The sequence below is a fragment of the Colius striatus genome, chromosome 3 (genome assembly GCF_028858725.1).
Source record: "Colius striatus isolate bColStr4 chromosome 3, bColStr4.1.hap1, whole genome shotgun sequence".
NCBI lineage: Eukaryota > Metazoa > Chordata > Aves > Coliiformes > Coliidae > Colius > Colius striatus.
Window position 1 is genome coordinate 2,106,671 of NC_084761.1, and position 17,778 is coordinate 2,124,448.

General features: G+C 50.3%; 1 protein-coding gene across 1 annotated transcript; it reads left to right on the top strand.

Annotated features, from left to right (window-relative positions):
- Window positions 1-5,234: 5,234 nt before the first annotated feature.
- TEDC2 (tubulin epsilon and delta complex 2) lies at window positions 5,235-15,438 on the top strand. The gene is made up of 10 exons (XM_061991933.1): window positions 5,235-5,461; window positions 5,537-5,635; window positions 6,575-6,630; window positions 7,105-7,777; window positions 9,756-9,809; window positions 11,526-11,610; window positions 11,985-12,093; window positions 12,297-12,398; window positions 12,820-13,031; window positions 15,210-15,438. Exons 1-10 carry the CDS (start codon window positions 5,235-5,237, stop codon window positions 15,351-15,353), a joined length of 1,761 nt encoding a protein of 586 aa, XP_061847917.1. The 3' UTR covers window positions 15,354-15,438.
- The last annotated feature ends 2,340 nt before the right edge of the window (window positions 15,439-17,778 follow it).

The following is a 17,778-nucleotide window of genomic DNA, read 5'->3' on the forward strand; positions in this document are numbered from 1 at the left end:
GAGGACTCTGATGAGTTACTGCAGGTGACTCAGAAGTCTGACCAACACTGTCCTGAGCCTCAATGCATGAGCCCTCAGCAGAAGTCCTGGCTCATGTGTGGGTGCTCTTTGTCCCTAAGGAACTTCACCTCCATTTGACATGCTGTTAAAAGGTTGGAGGGGAAATAAAAGAAGGATCCCTAAGGTTTCCATTTGGCTACGTTTTCCCAGACTGTAAATCAGCTAGTGAGAAGCCTTGAGGGCAAAACAGCCCCATAAATACCTGAGCAATATGGGAACTCTACAAACAACTGGGCAAGACTCTTTCCTTGTCTGACAGCTCTAGGGACATTGCTTTCATTTGGTGTTAACCAAGACCTCATATTGGATTTTGAAGATGTGTTAACATGATGATCTTTAACACATTCACTCCCCAGGTGGGGTATTAATCCATTGCTTCCCAGATGCCATACAAACTACTGGCCTGGTTTTATGGGGACCTGCATGTGTTAAATGCATCATTTTCTACCAGGACATGTGAGGAAAGACTCTGTTGTTACTGCAGAACGTCAAAAAAAGCACTGGCAGAGTAACACAGCAGGCAGAGACACAATGCTCCTGCATGTGGTGTTCATGGGGGCTGTGTGATGAATTGCTGATGTTTTCCAAACACCCTGGCCAAATCTCCAGCTTCATAGCTTTCCCTGAGTCTCACTCCACAGCACAGCTCTCCTTGCCAAAACACTGTTTCCCCCCACCCAAACCACAGTACCTCACTTCTCCAGAGAGCCGTGTGTGATTCGCACAGCCTGGGCAGAGATCACCCACTCTGTGGGTCACAGCTGCAGCCTCTGCCACTGGAGTGAAGTCTTGTGGGACAGCAGATCCTCCCCTCCCTGTTCTGTGCTCCAGCACTCGCTTCACCAGCCAGAGGTAATGCAAAGCAGAGAAATACAGCTGTGACAGCATTCCACATGCTGGGTTTTCCCATTACCCAACCTCCAAGCTGGTGTATGGACACACTCATGCTTTAGGAGACCATGTTTGGAAAGACATTCCCTTCTCCGGATCTTCCTACCTTAGCTGTACCCTTTCTCAACTTGGACACACACTGTAGCCCCATCTATTTCATGGTTTAACACACAGTGAGGCTTTCATCCTCCCTGTTCTGTTTTAATGAGGACTGATAAAATGTAACCTTCAGTTCAGGAAGAAGGTGAGGATACAGAGTATTTCCCTATAAAAGCATGTCCTCTGTCAGCCTTTTTCATTGCACCAGTCTTGGAAAGTTGATACTTGTTCTGATTTTATAAACCCACGTAGCCTGAGGCCTGCAGCTTGGCAATCTGCCCACTGGCTGGCTGGGCACAGCACTCACTGGGTGCTCCAGCAAGATCAATGTGCCCACCAGACACTGACATTCTTTGCTTCTAGTTGCAGCGTGCCACAAGGCATCCTCTCCCCAGGACATGTCACATCCTCTTCCCACCCCATCTTGCTGATAACCATGTGAATTCTGCAGGGGTTTTGGCTGCAGCAAGATACAGGGTCTGGGAATCTATTTATAACCTGTATTTCCCACAGATTCATCTCCTTCTTTGTGCCAAAAAGAAATGACAAGAGCTGAAGAAGGATCTTTGGATATTTATGCATTTTCCCAGCAGCATAGCAACATCCTCCAGCTTACATGGGAAATATTTGGAGGTTTTCTTCTTCCTTGGCTCAGACTAGAATGGTTTGGGACCCACAGGAGAGTGTGAATCAGTTTGTAGGTCTTTAAAGTGTCTGCCCAGAACCTGAAGAGTTTGTATAGGACATTACTCTGGTAAATACTGGGAGGATTTTCCTATGTCAGCTCAGCAGACAGCCCTGATCCCCATGGGCAGTACACAGGAGAAGCACAGCTTATGACAAATAATAAACTTCAGTGCAGATAGGTTTGTTAGTGATGAAGTTTATCTCCTGCTTCTTTATCTCCTTCTCGGTGTCCTTTGAAGTGTAATGCCTACTTGAATTTCACCCTAGGGAGTCCTACCACAATGGACTCTGGGCAGGGTTTGCAGAGAGCTTTAGGCACCCAGCAGGAGATCCAAGTGCCTGGACAGCTATTTTTATTAACTTCCAGGTATTTGACAGTTGAGCTCTCAGGAAAAAAAAAAAGACATGTGGATTGCAGAATATCACCTGGCACCTGTCAACCTGAGCAATGAGTGCTGACACTCTCACTTCCTCCACATCTCATCTATGCAAAATGCTTTGGCACTGCAAATAACTGATGGCAGAGCTGTGATGACCAGCAGCTGCCACTTGTACATGACACAGGTATTTTAAGCTACATATCTGTTGTAAATAAACCTTGAAGCAGTAATTTGCACCAGTTTAACCTTTACTTAGCACATGTGTCATGTTGTGGTACCCAGTAATTTCCCAGCAAGCAATGCCATGAAGTTGAACCACAGTTCAGACTCTGATAGCTTAATATCCAGTCACTGGCATCAATGTCTCCTGTGTGAGCTGTGCTAGATCAGGTCTGTTCTGAGTCAGGGCTCATTGCTACATGCACAGAATATGGCTCTTTGCTGCATTTATCCCTTCTAGCACAAGCTGCTGGTAGTGAAATAAGTCAGACAGAAACACCTTGGATTTTTTCTTCATCTGGGTTTGCCAGATGATTCACCAGAAAGCCAACAACCCACAAGAGAAGGTATGAACTGGTTTACCCCACAGCTGCCCTGCTGCAAGACTCACCAGAAGGTGAGGCAGCAGGAACCCATTGTGGAGTGGGAGTGGGGTGTCCACTGCAGGCAGGGAGCTCTTACAGCAAATAGGTTGTTACTTGAATTGTAGGCATGCTGCATGTCCCACACAGCAGCAGTGGGGTGGTTTTACTCTGTCAGTAAGTTTCTGGTATCCACCTGCTAATTAACACCTCACTCCAACTCTTGCACCACGATTTTGCTCCACAATTTCACCCGTGGAGCACACACTGCAGCTGGAAAGGGTAGTTACAGCCCTGCCCTCTCCACCTCTTGGCATACTCTCCCTCCCAATTTTGTGGTGGCAGAAGCACTTGCCTAACTTTGTCCTCGATTCAGAGGCAACATGCAACTGGCATCTGTCCTCCTTCTCAGTAAGGTGCACATTATTGACAAAGGGCAGCCATTAAAGCTTTCTTGGCCATTCATAGGAGCCTTGCTGCCTGCACAAAGCCAGAGGTTTGGGTCAGGTCATGTGCCTGGTTCCTCTCAAATATGAAGAGTTTCTTGGGTTTTAGGGGGTTTAGCACTTGTAAACCACATAGATTTGATGGAAAAGCTAGTGGTGCCAGTAGTGTGGCTCCAGCAAGCTTCAGGCCTTAGGTGGTTTTCCTGGACTAGAGCCGTCTGGTCCTCTTTTTAGTGGTTTTTAATTGATTAAATGCCAACAGCATTCAGGTGCCTAAGGAGATCGAGAACCATCTCATAGCCCAGGCTGCTCTCCCAGAGCCCCGGGAGGTGCTGGCAGCTACAGCAGCACTCAGCCCTCTGCTGAGTGAAAGGAAAACTGCAGCTCCGAAGCCATTCCCACCCGGCAGCAAACCTCCCCGTGCAGGCATCCTGCGGCAGCAGCAGGCTGCACCTCTCTCGGACACTGAGCTGAGACCGACTTGTAAATCTTATCAGGAGAAAACCACGGCAATAATTCTGCCAAAAGGGGGGGAAACACAAGAAGCTTCATGCAGTTGGAGTCGAAATGAAGCAATCTATTGAGCCAAAACCATTTTAGGGAACACTTGTTTAGTCCAAAGTGTAAATTACAGCCAACTCGGATATTATGAGTCAAGCCTCTATTTGTCCAACGAGCAAATCCACTGGGAACGTTGCAGAAGGAAAAGGCAGTTGACTTGGAGAAGCAGTTGTCTGAAAAATGAGCTCTCCTTGTCCCACTGCTGCACTCCCCAGGGGGCTCACACCATCACAGCTGTTGACTTTGCTGATTAAAGTATTTGCTGAGTGTTTGATATTCCTCTTAGCCCTGCTGAGCCCACTGAGGCACGGGAGAGTAGGCCAGACTCTGTCTTGGCTTGTCCCTCAAAAGCCCAATTGTTAATGATGTTTTGATAGTGAACACACACTTCCTTGCAAGATGCACAGCAGGAAGGGACCAGGCTCATTTTCAGGCTCAATCTGTAAAGAGAACATGCCAAATGTGCAAACTGTTGTGATGGAAACTCACAATGCGCTGTGGGATAGATTCCATGATGTTATTTATACATTTGTAACATTTTAGAAGGGGGTTTAAAAATCCTGTCTCCATGAATCACCAGGAACTATCACCTTTTTCTCTTTAGAAGCCTGTGGTCACTTGGCACAGAGAAATTCCAAACATCTCAACCTCCAGATTCGGCCTTCAATGGCAAAGAAACGTTTCTTTCCTACTTTATTTGTTGTTATTCTTTATTCTGCTGTGCAAGGGCGACTCCTGCTCCTCACCTGCCTGGAAAAGGCACCGCCGAGTGCCAGCTGCTGGCACTTCTGGAGAACTGCACCCCACCGTGTGCTGCTCCGCATTCCTGACAGGACCCCCGCAGCATTCAGCAAGCGACAGTTGTCAACCGGGCAGCTTCCACATCGGCTCAACAAGGAAGATCTCTCTTTCCATCTAAAATAAAACCGATCCCCCCCCCCCCCACCAATTTGCCTCTATGCTGACACAAACCAAAGGCCGCAGAAGCAGTTTGCAGCGGTGTTGCCTTTGCTGCGCTGTCAGTCCTTCCGCTTTCCCTGTGCTGGGGAGTCTCAAACCGAGAAGGATGAAGCAGACATAAGGAGTAGGCTGGAGCACAAGCCTCTGATGGTCGAACTTTCATCTCCAGCTCCGTGTACAGCAGGTCCTGGAGGGCTCCAGCTCCCACAAGCGATGAGCAGGGCCCAGCGGTGTGTGTTCTCAGGTGGCTCCACCTCAGCGGCCAGAGAGGAGTCAAATATCATAAAGTAAAGAAAAATAAAGTAAAATAAACTAAATATAAGCCTTTTAAAAAGATAAACGAAGCTTTTCAAGCGCTGACAAAGCCCCTCAGCAGAGGGCGCGCACCAGCAGCTCTCCAGGCCCCGCCCCGAGCGCGGTGCCTCGCCCACAGAAACACCGGTGGGGGGGGGAATCGCTGAACCCCTCCGAGGAAATAAACGGCTTTCCCGGGTCAAGCGTAGCCCGGGGATCTCTGGTGCTCGGCTGCCGGTCCCTGTGCGGGCACACAGCCGCCGGAGCCCGGCGGGATGTGGGGAGCGAGGGCAGCCACGGGCAGCCGGGGCCGCGCTCCCGCCTTTCCCCTCAGAGCCCTCAGGGACACGCCCCGCCGCGCAGGTCCTGGCAGGGCAATAAGGAGCGCGGGCGCCAGCGCGGGGTTTAACGGGTCTCGTCGCGGCGAGCGCGCAGAGCCGCTTTTTGTAGCGGGCAGGACCGGAGCGGAGCGGTTCATGCTGCCTGAGGGATGCGGCCGGCGGTGAGGCAGAGCGGGCGGGCGGGCGGGCGGCTGAGGCGGTGAGGCCGCTCCGCTGACGGCGCTGGGCCTTTGCAGGGCGGCGGCGGCGCTGGCGGCGGCGCTGGGCGAAGGAGCGGAGCGGCGGCGGGAGCTGGAGCGGCGGACGGCGCGGAGCCGGGCCCTCCTGCGGCACTGGTGAGGGACTGAGTGCGGCCCCGCGCCGGGCCCGGCCGGGCCCTCAGCGAGGGTATCGTCAGCAGGTTCGCTGGGGGCAGCACGCCGGCTGCAGTAGCTGATTCGCTGCCCTTCAGGGAGAGCTGGGCAGGCTGAGAGTGGGGCAGGGGAAGATCCTGAGGGTCAGCAAGGGCAGAGTCCTGCAGCTGGGGAGGAACAACCCCATGCCCCAGGACAGGCTGGGGGTGAGCTGCTGGAGAGCAGCTCCAGGAGAGGGACCTGGCAGTGCTGGGGGAGAACAAACCAACCATGAGCCAGCACCGTGCCCTCGTGGGCAAGAAGCCAATGGCATCTGGGGTGCCAGGCCATGGGACCTGGGTTGTTCAGTTGGGAGAAGGCTGAGGGAGGGAACCTCAGCAATACTCACAAGTCTCTAAATGGCAGGTGTCAGCAGGATGGGGGACTCTTTGTTCTGTAGTGCCCAGTGCCAGGACAAGGGGTAATGTGCACAGGCTGGATCACAAACAGTTCCCCTGGCACAGGAGGAGCAAGTCCTTTGGTGCTGAGGTGAGGGAGCCCTGGCCCAGGCTGCCCAGGGAGGGTGTGGAGGCTCCTTCTCAGGAGGTTTCCAACCCCAGCTGGACACGTTCCTGTGCCCCCTGAGCCAGGGGAAGCTGCTGGAGCAGGGGCTGGGGCTGCAGCAGCTCTGCAGGGCCCTTCCAATCCCCTCTGTTCTGGGATTCTATGACCCCCCACCCCATGGGCTCCTCTGGGTGGCCTTGCCCTGACCTTGGGCCGGCAGGGAGGCTGTAGAGGCTGGTGGGCTTTGGCCAGCAGTTCTCTGGTGCCAGCAGGGTGGGTGCTTATGTCCCTACAGCTGTGTCAGAGCCATGAGGGAAGCTAAACCTGTCAGTGCTCAGCAACACTGGCCTTTGGTGTTGTTTTTCTTCCCTCCCTCAGGGACAGTGAGGAAGAGGAGCAGCCGCAGCCTCAAACTGGTTCCAGCAATGGACACGGTGAGCACTTCCCTCAGCCCAGCATCTCCTCGTGTCAGACAGGCCCTGAACCTGATTGGAGTTGTAGTCTTAGAAGTCCTTCTACAGCTCTGCAGTGACTTAAGGCACCCCTCTACCTTTTTCCTCCCATTTTTCTCCTTGGTGGTAACTTGGCATCATGCTGTCCTAAGCAAGGCTGGCAATAAAGAGTTGGTGGGCCTGACTGAGAGGTGATTGTTGTCACCTGTCAAGGAAGAGGAGATTGACTTGGGAAAACAGTCTGCTCTGGTGACTCTCATCCATCCTGGGTCTTAAGGCTCCTGGCAAGACTGCCTGCATCCTCTATGTGGTTGCTGTGGGAGCATGGCTGAAATACCTGCTGCACCATTCAGTGGGTTCAGTTTCTTTCCATGTCACCTGGAAGAGCAAGTTAGTGTAGGGACAAATGTGGAAGATCCAGATTTGGACTTTCTGATGTGTCTTCGCCTCTTGCAGAGAACAGGCCTTCACCCAAGGAGCTGGAGGAGCTGGAACTGTTGAACAAGGCCTTAGAGAAGGCATTGAAAGTCAGGAAAAGCATCTTGAAAACATCATTAGAGGTTCAGGGAGCTACAGAAGAGAAATCTGCAAGTGAGAGACCAGCTCCCAAGAATACTGAAGAACAGGGAGTGCCTGTTCCTGTTAAGGATGTTCCTGAGAGCACAAAGGTGAGAGCTGTAAGCAAAAAGCCTGCCTCTTTGAAGAAGACTTCTTACCAGCTAAGAGCCCCTTATAGGACTGACCCAGACGTGAAAAAGTTGCAAAGGAAAGCCCCAGCCAGATGTGTTTCTCAAGGTCCCAGGACAACTGGGAAGAGCTCCTCAAAAGAGGTGGCTGGCAAACAAGGAAGGAGTCATAGGACAACAGTCAGTGACAGAGAGGTCTGTGATACAGCTGAACCCCAAAAGACACCTGACTTGTCCAAATCTGCCTTGAATCAGCAGCAAAGCTTTTGCACAGGGAGTTCAAATGGGGGGAAAAACTCTGCAGCTGCTGGCAAGGAGTTATTTGATGCAGGGAAGAGAAGTGGTGGTTTCCTGGAAGAGTCAAGCAAAAAAGAAGCCCCTACAGCTGAAGGTGCATTGGGAAGGAGCATCTCACTTCAGACAGTCACCCAGCAGGAAAAGAGGTAACTGCCTGGAGATGGGCATCTTTGTCTACTTCTGCTTGGTAACAACTAGCACATCTTCAAAGCCTGGGCTGCTGCTATTCTGTGGAACTCAGCTTGTTTCACTCTTCCTCAGATCCTTCTCAAGGGGAAGGATCCTCTAGAGTTTAGAAGCCTTTCTTGTGATTGAGTAAGCATTTCCATTTTTAAGGGTTTGCTCTTGAATGGATGAGACTTTGAAAGTCTTTTCATTAAGACTTTTGATATATTATAGCTCTCTGTGACTGTTTTGGAAAGCTGTCTCTGTAGAGCCTTCTTGAGCCTTAGTTTTCCTCAGAGTGCACTTTCTATTATAGCTTATTGATTTTAAACATTGATAGTATGAGAATACATAATGCATGAATATTCTCTCTGTCTCTTTCTCTCTCACAAAAGCAAATGCCCAGTGCTGTTTGAAGAAATGGTATCTGGCTTTAATCCTTTTAACCTGTAAGATACTGCCTGTGTAACTGCACAAAACAGTGTTGACTAGACTGCAGTTGTTTCAAGTGTTTAGTGTAGGAAGAGTTATGAAGTGGTTGTTACTGAGATTCTCTGTGGTAAAGTGGCAAAATGCTACTTAAAAGATTGTCTTTGAGTCTGTCTTGTTTAAACAACTGCTATAATGGAATTCAACAAGGACAAGTGTAGAGTCTTGCAGAGGTTGGGGAATGAACTGTTAGAGAGTAGTACAGAGGAAAGGGGTGCTGGTGGGCAACAGGATGAGCATGAGCCAGCAATGTGCCCTCATGGCCAAGAAGGCCAATGGCATCCTGGGGTGGGTTAGAAGGGCTGTGGGCAGTAGTCAGAGAGCTTCTCCTCCCCCTCTACTCTGCCCTGGTGAGACCACATCTGGGATCTTGTGTCCAGTTCTGGGCCCCTCAGCTGCAGAAGGACAGGGAGCTGCTGGAGAGAGTTCAGTGCAGGGCCACAGAGCTGATGGAGTGGAGCCATCTGCCTTGTGATGAAAGGCTGAGGGAGCTGGGGCTCTGCAGCTTGGAGAAGAGGAGCCTGAGGGGTCAGCTCATTCATGGTTCTAGATCCATCAAGGGTGAGTGGATGAGTCCCTGTGTGCCCTGCTCTAGGTGCTGCTGCTCTGGCAGGGGGGTTGCACTGGGTGAGCTCTGCAGCTCCCTTCCAACCCTTAAGATCCTGTGATACTTTCTCCCTACCCTTTGCTTGAAAGAAACAATGATGTTCAGATTTGATATGTGCCTGTCCTGGGGAAAAAAAATGAGAAATTGGTCTCAGGTGCCACAACCCAACTCCTGTGTTTGTGCAGGGAGGAAATGAACAACGTTCACGTGGTGCTGGAATGGACACAGGACTCTGAGTGACAGTTGCTGGGGGAACAGGAATCTGGAGTCAAATGTTTATTCACTTAAAATCCCAGGTGTGGTCTTGTGTTCAGAGTCTGCATGTGACTCCAGCTGTAACTGTTAACCCACAGGTTTTTGCAATAACAAGTTAGGGATTGTTCTACTTCAGGGTTCAGGTGTGTATTTCCAGTGGAAGCTTTGCAATGCCCCTTTCTCATTTGAGTCTAACGTGGTGCTCAGCAAAGCTGCCTTGTCATGTTCAGGTATGGCAACAGAGTCAGGGAGATCTGCTCATGCTCCCATCTGTATTGATCAGCTTCCCTGAACATGTTGTTACCTGTACCCTGCTTTGTCAGGGCTTTGCGCTCAGCTTCTCACCTTGGATGAACCTCTGATGCCTGGTGGTGGGATGCAGGAGCTCTCCCACGTCAGCTTAGTGGTGCTTATGGAAATGGATGAGCAGATGATCCTCCTTGCTCGAGGGCAAGCTGAAGGCAGGGGTGGGAATTCAATCTCCGGGGTAGGATTCAATGAGAGCTAAATTAATTTTACATTAAGACAAAAATGTCACTTTATGTGTTTGAAGGCAAGGCTCCAGCTGCTCTCCAGCAGTCAGGGTTGATGCTTCTCTCATTTTGCAGGTGCCAGCTGGAGCTACCTCTTCCCTACAGGAAAGCCTATTCCAGGAACTCCAGGTAAGCTCAGCCTGACCAGTGCAGTCCAGAGCTGCCCCTTGCTTACAGGCTCTGAGGAGGGGTCAGATGGGGGAGACCTGGCATGTTTGGGTAGCCCTGGCCCCCACAGTGAGCAGAAGAGTGGTCTCATAGAGCTGTCTCTGCAAAGCTCTTTCTGAGGATACATGTTATTCTAGCCACTGATGTTACTTTTGCTTTCAGAGTGCTAATGCCAGTTAATCCCCAAGTTGTAGAGGTACTGGCAGGCTGTAACTGTGGATTTAACAGTGCTGCAGGAGTCTTTGCTGACACTGGATACTAGTTGAAGGCAGGAAACCCTGTAGGGTGAACACCTGTATACCCTGTGCAATCAAAGAGTTTCCCAGTCAGCTGCTGACCTGACCTGACCTGAACTGCTCTGCTGGGACACCTCTCTGGCCTTGGAAGCACTGTGACTGTGTGCATTTCATACTGACTCCTGCTGATGAACACTTAAATAGAGCCAGTTGCAATGTTGCTGCACCAATGGTGCAGGTGGTTGGGCTGCTGGTGAACTTAGTGCTCTAGTCCATCCTCCAGCCCTCTGGAAGGGTTTCCCACCATTTCCTTTGAGAAATCTTGCTGTAATTCAGCAGATTTCTTATGTGGCTTATCCAGATATTAAGCTCAAAACCTATTTTAGATCTAGCTATAGCTCCCTGTGCTACCCTGAAGAATTTCCCCCTCCTCTTGGGAACTGTCACTTACCAGACACCACTTTTAGTTGCCCTTCAGCAAGTTGTAAAGACTTCATTCTCTTAATTTAATGGGTTTCTTTAAATTGCATTTTCTATCATGATTTACAAGATCCACTTGGATGGAGAGGAGACAATCCACAGTCAGTTTATGTACTGCATAACTATTTAAAGCTTCCTTCTCGCTTCTTGCAGCAGGTTTGGGGAGCCTGGCTGAGATGCAGGGACTCTTTAGAGCAGCCTTTTAGGTAAAGGATATGGTGGGGATGGCGCATCAGTGGGCATGTTGACTTCCAAGTGAAATGCACCTCTGTGGTAGCACTGTTGTGTAACACTTTGTTCTAAAAACTGGGCTCTGATACAAGGTCCTGGCCAGCTTAAAAGCTAATGTTGTCCTTAAACCTCTGCTTTCTGTCCCTGATATTGATGCAGTGCTGTCATGCTTCTTGCCAAACATAATCCTTTGTCCAAAAAGGAAAGGATTAAAGGAGAGTGTGGAGGAAGTTTGCCATATGAAGGAATCCATGTGTTAAAAGCTAGGCTGAGAATGGATTCTGTCTGCTCTTCCTTTTGTACACATTTGCTATAGAAATGCAAATGAAAGGAAGGGAAGGTTGGTTGTTTCCTGTGGAATAACAGTGTAGGTAGTGATACAACAGAATTAGTGATGTGAGGCAAGTTCACCTTCTGCTTACAGAGATTCTAAAGGTGTGTTATCTGTCTTGAGATGGCTTTAAATCCTTCCCTTCAGAACAAATGGAGAGAAAGTGGGTAGTTTGCAGTGTCTGATGCTTTTTGAAGCATGTCCTTGTTGGTCTGATACCAGCTGTCAAAAACTGAGGGGGGGAATGGCTGGGAAATAACCTGTAAAAGGGAGAGGTGAGGAAGATGCTTTTGTCTGTGGTACCTGACAGGTCATAGTGGTGTGTCACAGCTCAGTGTGAACACTGCCTGGTGCAGTGGAGCACAGCTCCTCCACCTCCTGCCCCTTTTGTGTTCTCAGGGCCTGGGAGAGATGTCGTCTCTGCCAAACAAGTGCAGATGCAGCAGCTGCAAGGAATCGTTTTATGGAGAGGATCCAGACAACTGTATCCTTTCTGAGCTCAAAGGCCCTTTCCCTGAGCACGTGGTGCAGTCACTCCCCATCTGGAGAGATTTATGCCTCCAATAACAGTTCAAGTTGGGCCTCTAGGAAGTGTTTTGGGGCTGTTTTTGGTTTTTTCCATAGTGCAGCTCTTGAGCAGTCATAAAACTTTTGATCCAGACAAACAAGGCCACAAGGCAAACATACCATAAACAGCTGTGCTGTCCTCACCTACCCTCTGCAGTGCTGCTTCACAGGCTGCTTGCCCTCTGACTTCAACCAGCCTGGCTCAGGGTGATGCCCAGGGTGATGCCCAGGGCTCAGGGTGGTGCACAGAGCTGGTGGTGTGGAACTTTCCTTAAGCTGCTGCTGTCTGAGTTCTGTTCACCGATGCCAGCCTTCAGTCCTGCAGAGATAGAGGAGGAATTAAAGGGCCTCCAGGATGCCTCTTCCCTTCTGAGCCAGTATGTGGAAGCTGAGCCTGCAGGTAAGGAGAAATAGAGGTTGGAGGAGGCAGAAGGTGATATAAGGATGACTTCAGTGGGCTCTAGTTCCATATGTCTTGTGGGACATGAGGGACAGGAGCATCTCACCTAAAATGAGAGCTGTGAACTCAAAGCCACTCTAGAAACTGGTGACTGGGGGAAGGTTTTAGTGTGCTCATGCTTGCTGGCTCTTCTTCTCTTCTAGACCATCCTACTCTGCAAGGAGAATATGAAAGCCTTCTAACCTTGGAGGGGTTGCAAACCACAGTTTCCCAGTGCCTTCAGAAGCTGCAGCTCCTGCGAGCAGGTGAGCAAGCCCCTGGTTTTGTACTCTGGGATGAAAGTGACCATTTGGGATTGAGCAGTAGTTTGCAATCTGTGTGCAGAATGCTGTGGACCAACACAACTGTTCTCCTGGTTGTCCTTAAAGTTAATGTAGCATGTAACATTCTCTGGTGACAAACAAAGCTGTGGTATCTGTTTGTTCCCCATCTGTATTCAGGAGAGGCTTGGGATTTTTAACTGCTGCAATTCAGGAGGGCTGGTGAGGGAGCTGTTGGGAGATGGGGAGGAGACTGCATATCATAGCTTAAGATGTCCTGATTGTGCCATGACTAACACAATGTCATTAGTTATTCATTTCTAGGAACAGTAAGTAGATCACAGTCTGCAAGTACAAATTTAACATACATCTTTCTGTCTCCTGCCAATTCTCCCCTCCCTGGCAGCTGTGGAGTCCCAGATGAAGCAGCACCCAGACTGTGCTGGGGATGTAAGAAGCTGCTTTCCAGCCTGTGTTCCTCCCAGGGGACAGATATGTGACAGTGCAGACATGCTGGCTGTGCCTCTCCTTTGTTACTCCAGTCTCCAGGAGCTGAGAGACCTGTTTGCCTTAAAGCTGCAAGTGTTAATGCTGCACCAAGAAATTGCCTTACAAAAGGTGAGTCTTTAAAAGTGTTAGTGCTCCTGGAGCAGGCAAAGAAAAGGGTAAGTGTGGGGCAACAACTGGTCTATGGGATCTTTATGGGGAAGCAGCAGCAGCATAGAAAGCTATCCCAGTGACCTTGCTATGTTTGTGCCTCATGTCCAAGTCCCACCATTGTAGATGAATGGACTTTTTTGTTACAGGCAGATCAGAGGCCTTTAAACCACACCCTCTCCTGATAAAACTGGGGGGGCTTTTTAGCTATTATTTCAGAGTTTGGCAGTGGAAGATGTTGATAATGCCTGAAGACCCCTTCTGGTAGCTCTTTACAGTCTCATTAGAGCACCCACTCTGTCATTTTGTCCTGTGTGCCCTCCAGCTAGTGAACTGCTCTACTATCCATTCCTTTCTTTGTAAGTCTCCAACCACCATGCTGCTAGTCTTATTTTTTTACCATTCTGAGACTGCCTGTAAGAGCATGGTTAGGAGGGAGTGTCTCCACCAGCCTGAGCAGAGTGCTTGCTGCACAGACATCGCTTTTTCTTCTCAACTAACAGCAGCAAACAGCAGAGAAGGTCTGTGGAATCACATCTCCTCTGCCATTGACCAAAACATCTGGTAAAGGCTTTGGAAAAGCCATTGTTTTTTTGTAAGTCAGGGATAAGTTGTTCACAACTTACCACACTCTGGCTGAAGGTAGATTGCTGCCTGTCTTCAAATGACACTTCAGCACTATAACCTTAAACTAGGGGTTATGACTTTTATCTGGCCAAAATGAGGTAGTGACCCAAGTCTGCTGTCTGATGCTTTGCCAACTGACTCAGTTGCCTCTGCACATGCATCTTAAATAGGTGCTTTGTGCTGGCTGAGCTCTGAGCATCTAAAGCAGCTCTGTGCAGAGTGTGCAAGATGGATGGAAGTCTTGGGGCATGTGAAGTGAATGGAGTGACTTTTTACAAGATAAATAGCCTGGGAAAGGATGTGCATATCTCTGGGCCAAGCCTGTCCCCTGTTTTTTCCATGGAGAAATGCCAAGAACTGTAGAAAGTCTTGGTAGCTCTTAGCTTGTTGTTGATAGTGAAGGCTTCTTTCCCCTGTTTTTTTGTGTCAGGAGCAGACCAAGTGGTTGGAAAAGAGTTGAGTCTCTCTTTTAGGAAGGAGCAGCATAGTGCTCTTTCACATGCCAACTTTCCCCTTGGGTAGCTTTCATGTCTGCAGCTCTTTTCCCAGAGATTAGCAATTGTGTCCTGTTTCCATGTCCCTCTGCAGAGATTGCTGGAGAACAGGAAGGGGAACCCTCTGCAGATGCCTTGTGCTCTGTTCTGTTTGGGTTTTCCTTTGTTTCCACCACTGAAGAATGATTTGACTGGCACATGCATTTCATTGTCCAATGTCCTCCTGGGAAGGCAGTGTGTGCAGCTGGCTGTGTGGATTTCTCATGTGCAGATTGATCACACTTCACTACCTGATGCCAGCTGAAAACCACAAAATGCCAGGCAAATTGTCTTCCTGACAGTTAATTCAAGAGTGGGGCTAACTTATATCCTTTAATTGGAAGTTGCCCTGTGCTTGTTGTCAGTCAGTCATGAACACAGAGCTCTGAGCTGTTACTGGTGCTGCAACAGGCCTGTAGGTTGTTTGACAGCATGGGCTGAGACCACAAGCAAGCCTTAATAAATGAAGTGCTAGGTTGGGAAACGTTGGACAGCTTCAGTATCCCTTGTAGCCTGTGCTGCTGGGGACACATGCAGATTTGTCCAGTTTGGGCTGGAGTTGGCCACTTGCCTGTCTTGGATTAATGTGGCCCAACAGGGAGGTGACAGGAACAGCCCTGAGTGAAGGGCTGACTTTGCTGTTGGTGTGGCTGCAGAGCTCCTGCGTCAACACCAGCTTCAGCTTCTCACAGGATGCTGATCCCATCCCTGTACTGGGCCATCTCTGCAGCAGAGGAGCACCACCACCAATTACCTCTCTGCTTTGGGAACACTGAGTGGCTGTTGATGTGCTCCATGAGCAGAGGATGAGCAACTCTGCCTTTGTTAAACACATCCAAAGAAACGATCTGGCTGTCAATGAGTGTTACTGCTCACAGTGCTCTGGTTAGATGTCACTTGTCATGCAGCCACTTCACTTGATGGAGTCCTAGAAGTGCACACTGGCTCTGGTGACATGTCTCCTTTTCCTCCTGCACAGGTGATGATGGCAGAAGTCCTGCCTGTGCTGGGGGCCAGGCTGTGCCCAGAGGCCCCTGCAGCTCTGTATCGGGCCCTTTACACGCAGCTCTGTGAAGGAGGCAAACGATTCCCTGTGCTGGTGAGAGATGAGCTGCCAGACTGACCTGCTGGCAGCCTCCTGTTAGCCATTCACATACCTGAGGCAGGTTTAAGCAATAAATCTTTCCTATTCATTTTTTCTTACTCTACCTGTTTGTCCAACTAAACTCCAGGGGTTTGATTTTACCTTCTTTTTCCCTTTACATCCCACATATGACCTGTTAACTCTGAGGTGTTGTGAATCCCCTTCAGAGCTTCACAGATGTTGGTTTTGGCTTTTCTTCCAAGCTCTGTGTCTCTGACTAGCTCTAGATCCTCAGCTGCCTCAGTCAGGACACCAAGCTCCTATATGCAGGCAGTGTAGCAGGTAATAAAAACTGACTTATACTGATAGTCACAGTATGGTAGGGCACAGCCTTCCAGCATGAGGACATCCAGAGAACCTGCACTGCTGCTTCCCTGTTACTCTGTTCACCCATTGGCATATAACCAGCATTACAGTGATCACTGTCTCACATTCACTAATGGTGGTCTTGATGTCTTCACTTGCAGTGGCTCAGATGGCAGTGGTGCCTCTTGGGGAGCTACTCTGGTTAGTGGGTGCCTGCTCTGAGCTGGGCTGGTGCCTGAGTCTCAATGCAGCAGGAGCAGCCTCCGCTTCTCAGCCTGTCAGTCACATCACTGCTCAGTTCAGGGCCTCTTCAGGCAGCCTTGCAACTTGCCAGGCTCTTCTGTGATGGAGGGATGTGATATGATGTGATGTGGGGGATGCAGCAGGAGGCAGCAGAGCAGCCCGGCAGGTGGCACTCGACCCTCAGCGGTGCTGCTCATGGCCCAGGAGCTGCTCTGGAGCTGCCTTCCCGGGGCTGATGCACTGCATCCTGGCTTCTGGCAGCACTGGGGTGGCAGCAGGGCAGGGATTGTCCCCTTAGACTCGGTGCTGGTGAAGCCACATCTCAATACTGTGTTCAGTTTTAGGCCCCTGATTTCCAGGAAGACACTGAGGGGCTGCAGCAGGGCCAGAGCCAGGCACTGAGCTGGGGAAGGGGCTGGAGCACAAGGGTGCTGGGGAGGGGCTGAGGGAATGGGAGTGTTGAGCCTGGAGAAGAGGAGGCTGAGGGCAGGCAGCAGCACTCTCTGACACTCCCTGCCAGGAGGCTGCAGGGAGCTGGGTGTCGGGCTCTGCTCCCCAGGCAGCAATGACAGGACAAGAGGCAATGGGCTGCAGCTGCCCCAGGGGAGGCTGAGGCTGGAGCTGAGGCTGAACTGTTTCCCTGAGAGGGGTGTCAGCCCCTGTGCCAGGCTGTCCAGGGAGCTGGGGCAGTGCCCAGCCCTGGAGGGATCCCAAAGCCCTGCAGCAGAGGTGCTGAGGGGTCAGTGCTGGGCTGGGCAGGGTGAGGGGAGGGCTGGGACTGCAGCAGCTCTTTGGCTTTGCCAACCACAGTGATTCTGTGACTATCCTGGCTGGCCATGGGAAACAGGTTGTGTGGCAATCCTGAACTTCTAACTACAGGAGAATTCCAGCTTCATTTCCTCCTGCACCTTAGGCTTTTGCTTGTAATCCCCAGATCCTGTGACAATTCTGCCTGACAATGAAAGCAAAGCTTGAGAGCCACGTGCAGTACCACCTCTGCCTGTGAGCACTTTGAAGTCTACTTAGAGAAGAGCCTCAGTGTACTACTTACAGTTCAACTCACACCCTATCCCTTAAATTGGACTAGGGGTGTTTGCTTGAAGGGATTTAGCTCTTAGCAGTCCTGGCAGTGGTCATCATTTTTGACTTCTGTGCTTGTCTTCCTCAAGGCCAGAGTTAGCTGTGTGTCTCTTCTGAACGCCTGGGCCTCCCTGGCTCTAGGGATGCACTAAAAATCATTCCTGTGATAAATGAAAAGCAGCATCCCTTCTTTTCACTTGATGTTTTAAATTCCAGTTGCATTCAGTCCTTTTGTACATGACACTTGATTTCCCCATGGAGTCTGCAACCAGAGCAGGGCTCTGTTCCCTTCTCACCCACTGCAGCGTGCAGAGGAGGCTCACACCAGTTCCCTTTGCACGGCCTACAGAGGAAACCACACTGTGGTCAACAGCAACTGGAGGGTTGCAAGGTGGTGGGTTAAAGGCTGCCACTGCCTTCTGAAGTAACCTGGGTCCACGGGCATCAACACCTGCATGTTTGGATTTTAGAGGTGACATTTGGTGGTGTTAATGATGGTGCCACTATCCATAACTGCGGTGGAAGCACCGCGTTGAGTCACAGAGCAGCCCAGTGTAAATTGGCAGCCACTTCACTGCCACAGCAAGGACTGCATAAGTGTGAAAGGTCTGTGGAAAAGAGACTTAGCTCACAAAAAAATCAAAACCCCATGGCTTTGTGGGGGTTGTTGAGAGCTGACGCTGTGGGAGAGGCACAGGAGGGGAGCACAGCTCCCAGCGTGATGACTGGGTTGTTTTGTGCCTCTGGGTGCAGGGTGGTTTTAATCCTCTTCCTA